This window comes from Pteropus vampyrus, unplaced genomic scaffold (genome assembly GCF_000151845.1).
Source record: "Pteropus vampyrus isolate Shadow unplaced genomic scaffold, Pvam_2.0 Scaffold245, whole genome shotgun sequence".
Taxonomy (NCBI): Eukaryota; Metazoa; Chordata; class Mammalia; order Chiroptera; family Pteropodidae; genus Pteropus; species Pteropus vampyrus.
The window spans coordinates 397109-414625 of record NW_011889026.1 but is presented as its reverse complement, the minus strand read 5'-3'; the positions used below and the strand labels follow the sequence as shown (position 1 = coordinate 414625).

The window sequence follows — 17517 nt, the reverse complement described above, 5'->3', positions numbered from 1 at the left end:
TCTCTCTCTGGACCATACTGGCGTCTCTGGGACCTCTGGGGTCTCTCTTTGTGCAAGGCTGTGTTCTCTGGGGTTCTGGGGTCTCTACAAGGAACGATTGGTGTCTGGAATTGCTTGGGTCTCTTTCTGGGCCAGGCTGGGGCCTCTGGGTCCTATGTGGTTTCTCCGTGAGCTGGCCAGGGGTGTCTGGGTCCTCTTGGTTCTCTGGAGTCTCTTCTGTGCTGTGCTGGGGTTTCGGGGCCTCTGGGGCCTCTGGGGTCTCACTCTAGGCCCGGCTGGCGTCTCTGGGCCATTTGAGGTCTCTGGAGCCTGTGGGGTCTCTTTCTGGGCCGAATTGGGGTATCTGGGTCTTGTGGGGTCTCTCTCTGCTGGGTTGGGGTCTTTGGGACCTTTGGGACCTCTGGGACCTCTGGGACCTCTGGGGTTTCTCCCTGGGCCAGGCTGGAGTCTCTCGGGCCTCTCTCTCAGCCAGATGAGGTTTATGGGGTCTCTTGGGTCTCTGGGGCCTCTGGGTTCTCTCTCTGGGTCTGGATAGTCTTTGGTGCCTCTGGGTTTTCTCATTGTTCAGACTGGGGTCTCTCTAAGAACCGACTGTGGTCTTTGGGTCAGGTTGAGTTCTTTGTGGTCTCTCTTTGGGGAAAAGATCTTTATTTGATTATGGGAAACGCTAGACCGCCCCCGGGTGAATGCGAAAATGCTGGGCAGCTCCGCGGCTGGCCCGTCCGTCCTCCTTCCACTCTCCCAAACCCGGATCCTCCCGGAACTGAAGTGTGAGCTCATCCAAGTCTCTACATTGATCGGTGTCTACATGTGTCTTGCCCAAATGAACTGAGCAGGTGATGTTCATAAATTTAGATTAATTACATACTTTATTGATAAATGATTAATTGAATGTGTTAATGTGTACATAAAATTCTTTTATTATTTTAACTTCTATTACCTGAATTCACTTATTCTCTGATAAGTGAATAAATTCTTGTATACACTTTATTTTCATAATTTCATTATTACATCTCAGTGACTAGATACTCTTAGAACTTACTATTTGATCTCAAAAATGAGTTTTGCTGTGTTTGGAATCAGAGACAATAAATAAAAGATGACATACTTGGGTGATCTCTGTAGGACTGCAGCAGAGGCAAACTGCACAAATGGGTCACAGTGAAGGGTCCTCGGGTCCTGTTCTCGTTCTCTGGTGCCAGTGGCCATGCCGTCTGTTCTAGGAAAAGACAAGACTGTGTGTCACCCCAGATGCATGAAACAGTGGACACAGCCCATTTAAGGTCCACAGTGATCTCTGCCACTTACCCTGACAGGCTGCGGTGGTTGCCCAGGCCTTTCTCTGGCATCTCACTGAGTGGACATCAGTGGTTTGCATGTTTTTCTTCCATCAGACCAAGATTTCCTGACAGATGACATCAGTGACAGGGTCTTGACTGCCGATGCAGAGCTGTGACTGTCCATCTGGGACGTCCTTGCTTCACCACCTTTCTCCCTCCGTAAACATGACCTTTCCTTGCGGAAACTCCGCCAAGCAGAGAATGACTTTCAGATTGGGTCATCAGAGGCCTCCACGTTCAAGGGCGTGTGTCTGGCCTGTGATCCTTCCTTCAGTTTATTCTGGAATAGAAGGAATGGCAATCGCTGTAGATTGCTAGCTCGAGCTTGATGGGTTGACCAAGTGCACACTGGGCAACAAAAAATAAGCCCTCTGATTTACTTACTCGACATGGATCAAAAATGCCAAGACATTTTATTACAACAATTTCATCTGTGCCTTTCCTCTGTGCTTGTTTATAATACAATAGCAAGTCTGCGCAGATGCTTATCAGAATCTTTCGTGAACCATCCAGGCTCCTTGCACGTCAGGACCTGAAAGAAACCACTTTCCTCAGGACCTTTCAGGCATTTCTGGCAAGACCCTGACTAATGGAAAAAGAAGTTTTCCTCCAGGTTTTGGCCCTTCACCAAAACGTTACAGCACCTCCCTATAAAGAGGCCTTCTGTAAGTGTGTGTGCAGTTTACCTCCCTGGGCCATCTGAAAATCTGATTCTAAAATATCCATGTTCAGATAAAGACACTCACCACATACGGAACAACAAAAGCATTATCGACACAATACTCTGTCACTGTAGATGCATAAAACAGCAAACAGGGCCCACTTAAGGTCCACACTGACCTCTGCTGAAGACTACAAGACACGACAGAGACATTCAAAGAGCAGGTAACGATCTCGACCAAAAGCAAGGTTCACCCCCTCCTGGGGCTCCAGCCGGGGACGGGGGTGTGGGAACGGCAGGCAAGGAATCCGAGCACAGAGCGGAGCCGATGCTGCAGCTGGCGCAGCCACCGCTGTGTGCACCAGATGCCTCTCTACGTCACTCGACGCCCGTCTCCCTCCCTTCCTACCTCGCCCCAAAGACACCGTCCAAGGGCCATCACCAGTGCTCCACACTACTCATCACAAGGGAATCACAACTCCAAGCCACAGCGACACGGTACCTCACTCCCGGGAGCATGGCTTCCATTCAGAGACGAGGGGGAGAAACGGGGAACATAAGCCGGTGCGGCTGCGACGGAGAGCTGCCTGGGGATTCCTCCGGAAAGTAAAACTAGAATTACCTTACCATCTAGTAATCCTGGATGTTTATCCAAATGAGACAAAATCGCCACCCTGAAAAGACACACACCTTCATTCTAGCACTGCTCACAATAGTCGAGACATGACCACCACCTACATATTCGTCAACACTGAAGAACGTGGCATGTACATATGTGCACTGTACACGCACACACACATTCACCACAATGGCACACACACTGGCCGTAAAAAATAAGGAAACCCTGCCATGGGCAAAAACAGTGACGGCCCTTGAGGGCATTATGCTAAATGAAATGAGTCAGACAAACACATGTTGTATGAGCTGACTCATTCTACAAAACAGAACAGACTGGTGCTTCTGGGCGTGTGTGGGAGAAATGGGTGACTGTGATCAAGGGTCCAAACTCCCGGTCACAATCAGCTCTGGGGACCCAACGTACAGCATGGGACCATAGCTAACGATAACTCTGCTGCATACCTGCACGTTTCTAAGCAAGTAGATATTAAACATTTTCCAGCACACACGCCAAAAAAAATAAGTCAGGTGACAGATGTGTTAACTAACCTTGCTGGGGCTGTCACACGAAAACACGCGTATATAAAATCATCACGCCATACAGTGTCACACATGTTAGTGTTAATACATCGTACATGAATACCACCGATTCCGATGGAACGGCTTGGTGTCACATGACCACCTCTGGGCCAACAACTGGGGCTGCTGATTCTGAGGCCTGGAGAGCCCAGCCCTGGAACTGCCTCACGCGGACCAAGTGGACCAAGCAGGGCGAGGTGACCTAGCAGAGGAACATCGAGACGGGCAGGGGAATAATGAAAGGACACGGCTGGCACCCCCTCTCAGGGAGGGGGGCCTCCTTTCGGGACCATGGCAGGAGCATGACACAGCGCACACTCGCAGCCCGAGGACACCTGTGCCAGCTGTCTGCGGGAAGGAGCGGAAAGTCCAGCCTGGCACACGGAGGGCCTCTGTCCCCCACGACTCAGTAACTCACATTCCAGCCCTTCATGGCATCAACTAGCCCCGAACAGCTCCCACACACTGGGGTTCTCTGCAGACGCCGGCTCTCCGCTCACGCGCACAGACGAGACCAGGCCCCCGCAGCGGCTGCCTCCTCCCGCCGGCCATGAAAGCAGCACGTGGCATTCACGGGACTAAGTGCAGGACCGCACGCACTGCTCGGAACAGTGTTCGCTAGAAGGTGCACATTCATGCGGTCTGCATGAGACACTCTGGTCCCATTGCACACGGCAGACGCTCAGCCCCGAAGTCGGGATCACGCGCACCGGCCTCGCTTCCAGCCAGCCATGCAGCCGCCCAGCGAGAACACGGGCTCTCCGCAGCCTCGCTCCGCAGCCTCGCTCCGCAGCCCGCCCACAGGGTGCGCGCCTGTGAGTCTGGCCAAGAAAGTTCTAGCAGCACTCTTCCAGTTTTGCCTAAACCAGAGTCACAGGGACAAGGTGTTCCCCACAGACCCGCTCCGGGGAGTCCCGGCCTCTGTGCACCCCGGCTTCTGCTCTGCAGGAATGCCGACGCCCCAGGACACGCCACACCATCCAACGGGGCACGCTCACCACACTCACCCAAGTGCTGCCGCTCAGGGGAAGCTGATCCCAGTGACGTGAACATGGGCCATCAGGGACCACACGTGCCAGTGAAGACTGGGAATAAAGTGGCCTGTAGATGTCAGCTCTGCAGTATTTTCCCCTATGGCCAGAAAAAAGATGGACCTGAAACTCTGAAATGAAATGAAATTTCCACATCATACAATATTAGAACCCAGAATACAACACCATGAATGGCAGCTTTGCTGCCTGTGTTCAGAACCTCATCAATGGCGTTCCAGCACAGGGGTCACACGCCACGGGGGACGGAGGCGGCCAGCAGCCCCTTCCAGCTCAGGGGTACCCAGGGGTGGGCTGCAGGTGGCCATATGCCCCACACGGCAGCCAGGTCTCTAGGCAGGCGCTGTGCTCCCGAACCACGTACGTGAACTACTACTGTCCAGAGCAAGAGAAGATCCGGCCCTCGGCCGACGTCTTAAACGAAGGTGCCTTTAAAACAATGGCTTGGATGCACCTTAACTCCCCCATGCGCTCTCCTGAATCAGTGCTTATGGGAGACCTCGATGACTGTGTGACATCCGGCCAGGAGGACACGACTGGGCAGGTCGTGCAGAGACCAGGGAGCGGAACCACATGTGCAAAGGCCCCGGGGCAGAGGCAGCAAGGAGACCAGTGGGCAGTGGGTGCAGGGAGGGAGTGAGGGGGCGTGGAGGGGACGACAAGGAGAGAGGCCCGTGCGCCGGCCACAGGGAGGGCTCAGCAGTGCACTATGAGTGACGCCCGGAGCCGCGGAAAAGTTCAGACCAGGAGCGACAGCGTCTGACTGAAGTTTCAAAGAGACCACTGTGCTCCTGTGGACGTGGCGCTTGGGACAGCCGCTCATCACTGCTCAGTCTGCCCGTGCTCTGCCCTCGGCCTCCGCATTCAGAAGAAATGACGACGCAGTTGTTGACAATCATCTCTGGAGACTGGGGCCCATTTCACAGCTTTCGTCCGACCAGGAGAACGGCCCCCCTCTCCGTGTCCCCACACAGCACCCCACCCACCTCCAGGGCGCCTCGAGCTCAGGGACACTGATTACTCGTGCACACAGCTACGTCCCCAAGCTGCAAGCCCCTGGCCAGCCAAGCAATGAAGGACACATCTGCACGGCACTCACGCTGAGTCTTTATTCGCCAGAATCCCACGGCCAGAGACACACAGCTGGCAGGGGCACCCGGTCGCCGCTCTGCCCTGCATGCGGGGCTGACGGCACCATCGCAGTGTGGCGGGGAGCTCTGCAAAGCCGCCTCAGGCACAGAGGGTGCCCTGGGAGGCCCCGCATCGTCAGAGCACACGCAGACCAGGCAACCTAGGCGTCGCGGAGCTGTGCCCCAGAGGCTTGGGCACCTGGGGCTCCCCGTGCCCCCCTCCTGCCCTCCCACGGCGGCCCCCCCAACCCTCCTCGAAACTTCGCGTCCGGCGCCAGGCACGCAGGGCAGTGGGGGCCGGGGGCGAGCATCTGGCTCGAAGGAGAGGCGAGGGCACGTCTGCCACGACGGGAGCCTGGAACCTCAGGGTGCGGCTCCGGCCTGGGCGTGAGGGCCCGCGAGGCAGGACACCACACTAGGAGCGTGCCACCCGCCTCTCCGTGAAGAAGCTTCTCAGCAGCAGCACCTGGCTGGCGCTGACCACAAACAGCACGATGGTCTCGCCCACAGACCAGCAGGACACCCGGCTACGCAGGTCCTCGGCCCGCGCCCGGTCCTGGGCCTCCCGCAGCCGATAGTGCGTCTGGGACTCAATCACCGTCTTCAGCGCCTCGTGAATGGTCACACAGGCAGACTCCATCTGGGCGGGAAGAGAAGAGCGGTCACGTTGCTGACCCCGAGACAGAGTGGCACGCAGCACAGCAGATGCTGTCAGCAACATCCTAGGTCACATCTGCTGAACGCCACCTCGGGTCTGCGCGACGGGTCTGACTTAACCCTTGTAACGAGCCTAACCAGGCTCAAAGGGGGCAAGGAACTTGCCCAGAGTCACACAGGAGCAGGGGGCAGAGCTCACATCTCTGAGCCAGAGCCAAGCTTCCGAGCACTGCCTTGTGCCCTCACTCACGAAGGCACGCCCACTGCCACGGGGAGGGCCGAGGCGGCTCAACTGGGAAGGAACTGGGGAAGATGTCGGAACCCGCACACACCGGACTCAAGACGTGGCATTTCTACGAGACTCCCTACTGCTCCTTCCTGTCACTACCTATGGCCATGACACAGGCGCACCGAGCAAGTAAATTCGTTGTATACTCCTGTCAGCCTGGTGACCCTCGGCGGGCCGCTGCTGAATGTGGGGCTGCGGACTCCAAAGAGGGACTTGGAAAATAAAGACTACGGGCATTTCCGATCATGCTGCTCTCGCAGCCCAGACTCCGCTCACTCACGCATTCATCCTGACGTGCACTCATCACGTCTCCCGTCTCCCAGGCGTTGCACGAGGCCCGGGGAAACTGGCAGGTGACTCAGAGTAGGACACGTCCTGGGTCTCACAAAAGCTCAGTGAACGTGATAATCAGCATCACGTGAGAAAAGCCAAGGGCAGGGGGCCAGCAGAGCTTCAGAAACACCCCAGAGAAAGCGACCAGTCCTCCTGGGGAGATGGGGGTGGACACCCAGGAGTGACAGCTGAGCCCCCAGGGATGGGCAGGATGTCAGCAGGCCGAGGATGACAGGAGGGGCTCCAGGGAGCAGAGGCAGCAGGAGAGGCCCGGCCGGAGATCAGAGACATGGGCAGGTGAAGCTCGCGGGAAAGGCTCTGGTAGCCATGACGTAGAGGGACTGGTGAGGACCAGCCCGGAGGCTGCGAACACTGTCAGGCACCACACTTCTACGGGGAAGAAAAGCTGAGGGCCCCGATTAAGGGCGACAGGCTGGGGAAGATGAGGCGGTGCGACAGACTCACGGGGCTGGCAGGTCATTCCTGACACGAGCGGGCTGGGTGGAGATGCCCACATGTGGACACGTGGACACGCGCCTTCTCCCCTCCCACCAAAACCCAAGGTGAGCACTGCACTCCGTGGGAGGAGGCCCCGGCCCGGGCAGTCAGCGGTCCAGGTTGGCACTCCAGCCTTCCCGCGAGGTCCAGAATCACTGGAGGAGGAGGGGCAGGGAAGAGGAGTGGAACGGAGGGAGGAGACAGAAACCACGGTGCCAGCACCCCGGGCAGAGGGAACGTCACATACGCCACGTGAGGCGTTGCTTTACAGGCCTGAACCAGATGCCACAGGCCAGAGTCCCGCCCAGGGACTCTATGAAGAGAGCCCGGGGGTCTTTAAAGGAACACTGTACAGTACAGTAACAGTAACACTGTGATAACCATAGAGTGACAAACGGTTAGTAAACTAGCTCATTGTGGTGACTGCTTCACACGGTGCACCAACGTCTGATCGCTACGCTGTACACCTGGATCTAACATAACGCTGTTTATCAACTGCACTGAAAAATTCTAAGACCCGAGACACCCCGGCGCCCTCTCAGGTTGGTGGCAGGGAGGGCACATGTAGGCTGTTTGCCCCGGTATTGGTTCTGGTGCTGGGCGACGTGGCTGCCGGCCCAGCGCCGTGCTGGACGGGGTCTGGCGAGAGCAAAACAACAGCCATGCACGATGACGGCCGGCGGGGAGCAGAAGGCAGGCCTGTCCGCCTGGGCGGGCTGCGCCCCGCACACCGTGCCCCTGCCCCCGGCCTGCTGACACACTCCTGGGCTATAACCGCCTCTCTCACTTTTAAGCCAAACTCGGCCTGTGAAGACTTCCATGACTATGCTGGCAAAATGCAGGGACCATCCCCTGAGGAGCCTCACCCGTGTCGCAGCTGTGTTTAAGGGTCCTGGGCTCAGTGGTCATGGGCTCATATTGCACACGATGCCTCCGAGGGAAGGGACAGTGCCACTCCACCTCACGCTCACACCACCGGCAGTGTGGGGACCAAGCGCCCACTGGTGCAGACGAGAGCTTGACACACGCGAGGACAACCCGCTCAAGGCACAGGCAGCAGAGGGACACGTGGAAGGAACCGACTCCCGAGAGGTTCGGCAGGAGGTGGCGCAGGTCGCTCCTCCTGCCACGTGGGCCTTCCCACGCACGGCCGCGGGTCACCTGCCACGACTGAGCACTACAGGTGCCTCTGTACGGCAAGTGAGGAGGTGAAGCTTACTTTAAAGCGCCACACGTGGACAGCAGATACCGCACTGGAACACGCAGCACTGAGCCCCCTCTGCCCCTGGACGTGGAAGACTGAGCACGCAAGCCCACAGCGAAAGCCACCGGTGAATGGAACACGTGGCCACCCTGGAGGGCAGCCCGGGAGGCAGTGTGGCCTCGCAGTGGTCTCAGACGCTCTGGCTTTGCTTGTGGACCAGGTGCAGCCAAAATGGCCAGCCCTGTCCTGCGGGTCTCTCCGGGCCCTGCCACTCGGGCACCTGGCAACTATTCAGTGAACTCCCATCCTGAGCCACGCCCCATGCACCAGGGTGCTGGGGACACGCTGGGGACACAGGGAATAAGGCCAGGCCTCTGTGTGGGAGAAGGGAAGGCGGGGCTTAAGTAGCAGGAGAGAAGCCTGACGAAGGCAGCCGGGACCCAGTTATAATTGACCTGGAGAGCCACAGGGGCAGAGCTGAGCATCTGTTCCCCAAAGATGTCATCATTTCTCTACCGAGCATGGAGTTGTTGCCAGGTGTCTGCCAGCCCCACCCGCCCTGTTCCCGTCACCTGGACGGCCACACAGCCCTTCTCGACCGTGGGGTGTGAGTGGAAGTGACATGTCTTGCTTCCGGCCAGGGTGTTTAGGAGCAGGGAGGGGGGGCTTTCTCACTCTCTCCTTCCTCTGGTGGCTAGAGGCAGAAGGCGCTCAAGGACAGCAAGGTGACAGGAGAGAGCTGGGATCCCTCGGCCACGCCATAGAAAGCCGCCGCCCCCACCTGACTCCACGTGCTCATTTCGCTGAGGAAAACACTGTCGTGCTAAGCCACTGATATTTGGTTCTGCGTGTTACAGCAGCTTGTTACCCTAATCGGTACCTGTACAGAGCGGGACTTTGGCCTTGACGATGCAGACACGTCCCGTCAGCGGCAAGGCACGTGCTATGGGCTCTCTGGACTGCTGCTGTGAGCCGGCCCGAAGCAGGGAGCAAGGGACACCAGAGGGAAGCCCAGCAGGGATCCAACCAAAGACTGGAGAGGACGGTCAGGAGGACACGGTGGCCTTTAGGACCGGACGTGACAACACAGGCAAAGCCGGTACACACTGCAGACTGGGAGCTGGGTAGATGGTGACTGCTCACGAGCCACAACGAGGACAGGAGAGGAGGAACAGGCCAGGGGGGTCTGCCAGGACCGTCCGTCAACGCCCACTCACCTGGGTGAGAGCTGTGACCCTGTTCCCCATGTCTGGGAGTATGGGGGGCTCATCGCCCACTTGAAAGTCGAAATAGACGGTCTTGTGAGAGAAGGTGGAAAACTCATTACTGAAGCAAAACTGATACACGCCCTTGACCTCAGCCCGGTGCGTGAAGCTGTCATACTGCTTCTTGGTTTCCCGGTAGATGGTGTTCCCCAGGGGGTCCTCCACATAGCAGTCGACGTCATAGTGACCTCCAGTGATGACCTGACAACCACAAAAACACACAGTCTGCTGTTACCAGAGGCCAAGCACCAGCACTAACGGCCGGCCGGGCGCCGAGACTGACTTCACAGACATCTTCCCACTTGACTGAACTTCATAACCTTCTAAAGTGACACTGCCACTTCAGAGCATGACTCCGAGGCCAACAGGTGTTAAGTCTGTGGGCCATGAAAATACTGCTCGAAAGGGACAGGCTGAGGTCTGAGATCTGAGTCCCAGGCCACCTGACTCCGAAGGTTCTGCTCGGCAAGAGCATTAGGAGCCTCCCCCTGCCCGTTTACACGACAGGAAACTGAGGTCGGCGGTTACGCCACCTGGTGAACGGTCTACTAAGTGTCAAGGTGATCATGAGGGGACGGAGGAGAAGGCGAAGGCAGACAAGGCAGTCACAGACAGAGTCTGCCACCGTCCCAGCTGGGAGAGCCCCGGGATCACTGTAAGAAAGGCTAAGACCTACACAGGGCGAAACCACACAGGGGTCCGTGGCTACACCCACGGGCCACTGAAGGACACAGTCCGCGGCCCCCAAAGTACAGAAGGTTCCCTGCCCAGGAGGAAGGTGCCTGGGGAGCAGGGTGCTTCCGGAGGCCAGCGGTGCCAGAGCCCGTGTGAGTGCTCCTTGGCAGGGACTCCCAACCCAGCACTGGCCATATGGCCTCTCGGTCTCTGCAGCCTCACAGCGGGCATCTTCCTGGCTGATCGGACCTGGGCTGCGCCCACTCGACCACAATTTGCACATTGTCCACAGAGGAGTGTAAATGGCCGAATCGAGGGCTGGGAGACCACCATGCACGCATGAGCCTCTCTGAGTGGCTTTCGCCACAGAGAGCCAGGGCCCTTCAATGGGACAGCCCCACTCCTGCTGCTGATGCCACACGGTCTCTGGAACTCCAGCAGCACTGTCCAGGTGCACATGGAGTCCAGGTATGACTCCCACTCAGTCCCCCATCGCCAGATCTGCTGACTCTTAGGGGCAGCTCCCTCACCCAGGACGGGCTCCCCAAAACTGTGAGCCCCGAGATCTCTCAAAGGAGCCAGGGGTACAGGTGCGGGAGGGGGGCTTTCTTGAGCCATATGGCGACAGCCACACCTTGCGGCCACGACACTGCTCCCGGTAAACACTGAGGACTCCAGGCCTGCCCTGAGACGCCCTTTCAAAAGCGCCCGTTCTCATCGCTTCCGCGCTCACCCCGACAATGGCTTAAACGCTGGAGGGGGGCGGTTAAACCACAACCCCACTTCCTCTAGGAGCCATTTATTCAGGACGCACCGCGCCGTAGGACAGCGCAGTCCAAGAGCCGCGGGGCAGACAGCCCACGCCCCAGCTGAGCAGAGGCGGCACTCCTGAGTCCAGGGCCCGCGGGGCCGCCCCGGCCGTCCCCACGCCGGGCGCGGAGCCGCTGCAGGGCGACACCTGCAAAGAGCGGAGCGAGCGCGCACCTGGTAGTCCAGGGAGAACCTGACGCCCTGCTCCACCTGCTCGTGGAAACACTGCTTGGCGTTGTCCGGCAGCTCGAAGGTGAGCTCGGCGCCCTGCGACCGCTCGAGCCCAAGCAGCAGCAGCAGCAGCAGCAGCAGCAGCAGCGGCGGCGGCGGGTGTGGGGCCGCGCGGCCCATGGCGCTCGGGTCCCCGGGGACGGCTGGCGGCAGCGCGGGGACAGACGTGGCGCGAGCGGCCGCGCGCTTCCGGGAGAGGGCGCAGGCGCGGGGGAGGGGCGGGCCTCCGGCTCTCCGCGCGTGCGCACCGCACCGGCCCGCCCGGCTTCGGGGCTGCAGGATGCCGAGCTGGTGGGTTTGCTCCGCGAGGGCTCTGCGGCGACGCTGTCACCTTCCTCTTCTCCCCGCAGGCTTTCCGCACAATGCTTACTGCCCTTTTCTCCAAAGAGTGACAAGAGATTTTAACTCGACGATTTCAAAAGAACCCCGTCCTCACCACTGTGCGGGAGCTGCTCCACGGGGTCACCCTCCCCGACCCCGCGGCCCCTGAGGACTGCCAGATGCCTGCCCCGCCCTGACCGGACCCTACAGCTGTACAACACTGTACCTCCCCTGACTTCCCGTCCGCCCTTCACGGTTCCTCATTCTGCAGGTCCTGACGCCCGGCTGTGCTTCCTGTTGCGTGCATGTGGCCCTGTAACCTGGACTACAGGGTGTGGAATGCTGTGAATTTCATTGCATGTCCTGGGTGTAAGAAATGTCCCATTTCCTTACTTTTCCAAAACGAACTAAAATTGGTCTTAGTCCTCCCCTTGACAAAGGAGACTGAAGTCCATCTCAGTCGAGGGCTCTCCCGACCTGTTCCCTGACGGGTGACACAGGTGCAGTCCTGACGGTCACCTGGAGAAAGACTGCAGGCGGTGATGGCACGTGGGTGCCCAATGGCACGTCTTCGTGTGACACACAGGCTCGTGTTCCACCTAGGCTCACCGCTCCGAATGTAGCGCCTTCACCATACAGGATGTTCAGGCTGCCAGATCTGGGCTGACGGCTCAGAAAAATTCTACACGGGACCTTGCCATCTCCACGGCCAGGTACTACTAGAGAGATTAGTGTGAACTAGCACCACCAACACTTAGCAAAGCACTTCGGCAGTGCAGCTTGAGTGAGGACTTAACGGCCTGCACAGAACCAGGGTCCTCTGTGACTCATGCTCTGGCGCGTTGTTTCGTGGCCTGTGATCACGTCCACCTCGCAGAGCTGATGACAGAAAGCAATGGACTGTCTGCCCTCAACCAGATCCACGGGCCCTAGATTTTCTCTACCAGGTGCGCTTTGCTGCCCTTCTCCTGCCCACCTAAAAAGTACACACACACACTATCAACACCCATCACAAATCTGGGTTGTCACCTGGGCTTCTGACCAACCAGCGAGACTGGAGGTTCCCACGCCCCCGGCCTTGGGTCTGATTGCTTTGCTAGAGCGCCTCAGAAAAGGCAGAGAAACGTTCTACTCGCTAGACTGCCAGTTTACTACCAAAGGATACAACTCAGGAACAGCCAGATGGAACAGACACCCCGGGCGAGGTCTGGGTAGGCTGTGGGCCTCCCGTGTGCTCTGGATGGCCACTCTGCCCGCGTCTGCACGCGTCCACCAACCCAGCAGCTGTCCAGACCCGTCCTTTGGGGTTTTCACGTGACTGATGAAGTCATCTGCCATCGGTGTGTGAACCCAACCTCCAGGCTCCTCTCCACCCTGACGTCAGGAGACCGGCTGGCTCCATCCTTAGGTGACTTGAGGCATTCCAAAAGTCACCTCATAACAAAAGACACCTTTGTCACTCTGAACACGGGGAAAATTCCAAGTGTTTTGGGAGCCATGTGCCAGACACAGGGACGAAGACCAAATACACGTTTCCTACTACAAAACACAGCGTCACACTTGCACTCACGTTGGCCCTCGTATGCACTCCTTCCTTCCTTCATTCAGCAAATACTGAGCAAGTGTCCACCCATCCTCCAGCTGGCCCTGGGTGCTGGAGTGTGAAGGACTCCTGGTCCCTGCCCTCAAGGAAGTAAAGACCAGGCAAGGGGGGGCCGCCAGGTAACCATGGTGCAAAGAGGCAGAGAGCTCCCTGCAGCTGTCAGTGCCCACCTCTACCTCGGGGGCAGGCACTGCACCTGGTTCTATAGGGGTCCAGGATGTCTAGAAATGAGAGCACATGTGTGTGGTGTCGTAAAGGACATCGCCCACCTGTCACTAAATAAATGACCCTGTCTGTGTCCAGACTTCGGGGATGCCGTAGAATGCTAGCAGACGCAGCCCACACATCTCCGGTGAGGGGCAGAGCCAGGACTGGTGTTACCACCGAGACACAGGCCACGGCGCTAACTAACGAGCGTGAGGCAGTGCTTTCATGCATGACTAAGCTAATGGACCCCCCGCCAGACGGCGAGGGGAGGCGGTTTTGCCGGTGTCACTGCATCGGAAGGCGGGCCAGGAGCCCGGGGCCCTGCTCAGCCCTGCCCGGCCCTACCGCTGCAGGCAGGGATCTAAGCAGACCACCTGGCCCGCAGGGCAGTCCGAGGGAGGAGAGGGCACCAGCATCTTGGGTGCTGCCTGAAAGGCCAAGTCTCCCAGCGGTTCTCGCGCTGCCATGGCAACAGTCAGTTAAAAGGAGTGCGGGCACATGGCGAGGCGTCACCGCACTGATGCTCCAGGATCCGGACGGTGTGCGTGTATGAGCCATGGGGCACTCCCTCCTGGGCCCGGCCTCTGCCAGAGGGGTGCCCCGCGTCCTCTGGGGTCCGGCACGTCTGCTTCACGGGAGCGGAGGTGGGTCCCCGGACTGCTGGTGCTACAGGCTCCACCAGGTTCTCCCCGCGAGTCCGGCCTCCTACACACGTGCAGGACACGGGGCCCCGTGCCATCTCCACGGCCTCTCCACGGAGGGACGGTGCTGCGGGATTCAGTTACTAGGTCCCAGCAGCAGCACCCTGCCCTCCTGCTGCCCAGGGACAGCAGTCAGCTGAGGCTCTGACGCCTCCCTCTCCGGAAAGCACAGACGGTGTGAGCGCTACGGTCACAGGGCCTGCTGAGGAAGGCGCCGACCCCAGGGCGGGGAACTGGACGGGGATCTCAGCCACCACTGAGAGCCGTGCAAGGTGTCACTCTCCAGGCTTCTGGTCCATCATCAGTACCAAGGGAAGAGCAGTAGCAACAGCACGAGACGCTACGGGGGCTGGCGACACCGTATGACCTTTGCCCACGCCGTTGAGCCATAAACAGCAGGTGTTCCTCACCTGTACCCTATCCTGCCAGTCCAGGTAAACACCAGCACCCCTAACCCTGAGCTGGACAAGATCCGGGCGCTCGGGCCAGACCTCCGCAGGCCCTGTGCTCACTCCACGCCTGACGGAGCGATGTCAGGCTTCAGGAAAATCATAATTAAATCTACAGTCAACTCTTCCCAGATGGCATTAAACAGAGGAACCTGGAACAAGGAGCGACTCCTCTACGGGAGAAATATTTTTACACGAATCTTCTGGTGTTTGTCAGCGTTCAGAGTTAACAGGGAGGCGTAGGAGGTGCTGAATAGAAACCCAATTTGGACTGATTACCTGCAACGAAGGTAGCGCAGAAACCTGTCTGCAGTGGGAGGCGAAGCCTGCCGTCCCAGACAGGAGCTTTCGGAGGTGCAGCGGGCAGAGTGAGGAGGAGCGCGCGCCGGTGCTCCCGCCGCAGGGCTGAGCGAAGAGCCCGAGGGCCCCGAGGGCCCCGGACAGCAGGACAGCACGGCCAGGGCCCCGCTCGGGGAGGAGGGGGGGCGCGCCCTCCCTACCCCTGCCCCGCCACAGCCCTTCCGTGCTTCAGGCGGCTACGGCTCGCGAAGCGCTTTTGCGCACTAAGCATCTGGAGTAAGGGGGGTTAATGCGTGTGGTGACCTAAGAGGCGGACTTATCACGGGATCCCTAAGCAGAGCGACGTGGATGCGCTGCAGAAATGCGGGGAGCTGCTACTTCGTTCCGTGAGCGTCTGCAGAGCGCCTTCTGGGTTTCATGTGGTACCTGTGCTGCGAAGATGACGTCCTCACTCCGCCACGGAGCGCGTCGCGTCCGCTGCGGAAGATGGACGTCAAGGCCCGTCACGCAGCAGTGCTATCCGCCCCACGGACGGAGACTCGATGGCTGTATGGGATGCCGGGAGGGAGAGACTCAGGAGAGCCGAGCGGGTCGGAGGCTGCAAAGGCACCCCTGGCAGAGAAGCCCCCATGAGCAAAGGCGCTGACACTTCCGGGGGGGGAGGCTGCAAGAACTACGGCTGTGTCACCAGCCTGCGCCAAGGTCACATGCGGCGCTCACCGACTCCTTCATCCACCATCCATGCGGGATCGGCCCTGATGGCCTCAGCCCCTGGTCACGATGCCCCTCTGCGGCTGCGGCTGCAGCGTTTGACCTTTTCCTGTCAGGAGATGTCCCAGCGCCTCGCTTGGGGGCCACACACTCTGTGCCCACCTCTGCAGGACAGCAGCCCTGCCTTCACCTGCTTCCAGTCGTCACCAGGACCAGAACGGTCACGCCTTCTTGCCCCGTTAGCACAAAGAGCCCAAAGGGCCCAAAGGGCCCAAAGGGACCTGGCAGCAGCCACCATTTGAAATTTATCGCAACTCCCGTCACAGCCCTTGTGTAATCTTTCCTTCCACCCAGAGGTCAAGACCTCTAAACCCACAGAGTCCAAAGGTGTGAGACCAGGAGGCGGACAGTCCCTGCTCAGGGTCACTGAGGAATGTAACAGACCGTGAAACAGAAAACCACGGAGTCTCCTGAGCAGGCAGATGGCAACTCGAGAGTAGCAATGCTGAGGACAGGCCTCGCAGGACAGCGTTCGAGGCACGAAGACCGCTTCGCAGCAGGAAGTGGCTGAGGCGGGAAGGCTGTCACCGGTCCAGGAAGGAAATCACGGGAAGCCTAACCATGGAGTATCATTGGAACCTGGCACTTCCTTTGGCAGCAAAGTGAGCACCTGACATCCAGTCAGTGTCTCCAGTACATCAGGGGGCCTCCTGTAAGTTACAGGAGACATCTGTTGAGCTTTGCCTGTACTCACAGAGGTGAAACTATTATAGGACCATTCCAAAAATTACCCAGCCAAGCCCGCGGGCACCAGGCGGGCTGTCAGCTACATCACCAGAGACACAGAAACATGGCCACTGCAAGAAGATGGCCAGGCAGCCAGACTTTCTGTATCGACCCCACTCAGCGTGGGGGCAAGGGTTCTCCCACCAGCCCTTGACCTCGGCTTATCCCCCGCCCCGGAACGCTTAGCGCCATCTGCCCGGAACGCTAGGTATTCACACACGTGGCCGCCCCTGCCCTAGGTGGCAGGAAGCCGTTCCCATGCTTTTGTACTCCTGGTGCACACAACGAGTCACTCAGAGAATAAGCTCGGTATGTGCTGAACAGAAAACTTTGCAGGTGAGATCAATAATCAATAATCCACTATCAATAATCAATAACAACAACAATGATGATACGGAACATTGATCAAGCCCCCCCACCCCAGGGGCCAGGGCACTGTCAAGGGACTTGTATGCATTATCTTATCCAGTCCTTCCCAAAATACTCTAGAGTAGGTGTTATCATCTTCCCCATTTCACGGAGAAAGAAAATTTGACACAGAGAGCTAAGTAACTTGCTCGAAGCACCCTGCTGTTAAGTGGTGGTCCCATCTTTGAAAAACAAAGACGCAGTTGGATGCCATACACTCTAGACAACAAACGTGGCACCAATCTTAGGCAAGATTCCAGAGCCACTTGGGAGGTCGATGGCTACTGGGCACTGCCCGGGGATGGCTAGGAGCTAGCACGTGTTCGTCAAGAACGAGCCAGGCCGGGCTCACCTCACTTTTCTCGCAGCTACACATTCCACGAGTATATTCAGCCCTTTCTGCGTGCCCGGCCCTTGCTGCACACGGCCTCACGCATGAACTCGGCTGCATGGACCAGGCTGCACTCTGCGACAAACCCCGCCAAGCTCACGGCGTTATGAACACGAGGAGGAATGACTTTTGCTCACGTTGCAGGCGTGCCCCAAGCCCGCAGGGGGACCCGCTCGTCGCAGTCCGTCAGGAACCCCAGCTCCGGGTAACAGAGGGGCTGCTGTCGTGCATCGCCTGTTACAGGGAACGAAGTCCAGAGGGCCTTTCGTCGGCAGTTTAGAACTCCAGCCCGGAAACAGCA

At 58.5% G+C, this 17517-nt stretch overlaps 1 protein-coding gene and 1 long non-coding RNA gene across 2 annotated transcripts; both read right to left on the bottom strand.

Moving 5' to 3' along the window:
* Positions 1-850: 850 nt before the first annotated feature.
* On the bottom strand, positions 851-2789 carry LOC105301622. Its single transcript, XR_896739.2, has 3 exons — positions 1725-2789; positions 1309-1620; positions 851-1219 (listed from the first exon to the last, which is right to left on the bottom strand). It is a non-coding gene; the product is annotated as an uncharacterized LOC105301622 (long non-coding RNA).
* A 2545-nt stretch (positions 2790-5334) lies between these two features.
* On the bottom strand, positions 5335-11533 carry TMED3 (transmembrane p24 trafficking protein 3). Its single transcript, XM_011374376.2, has 3 exons — positions 11283-11533; positions 9576-9824; positions 5335-6017 (listed from the first exon to the last, which is right to left on the bottom strand). Exons 1-3 carry the CDS (start codon positions 11457-11459, stop codon positions 5793-5795), a joined length of 651 nt encoding a protein of 216 aa, XP_011372678.1. The 5' UTR covers positions 11460-11533; the 3' UTR covers positions 5335-5792.
* Positions 11534-17517: the final 5984 nt, after the last annotated feature.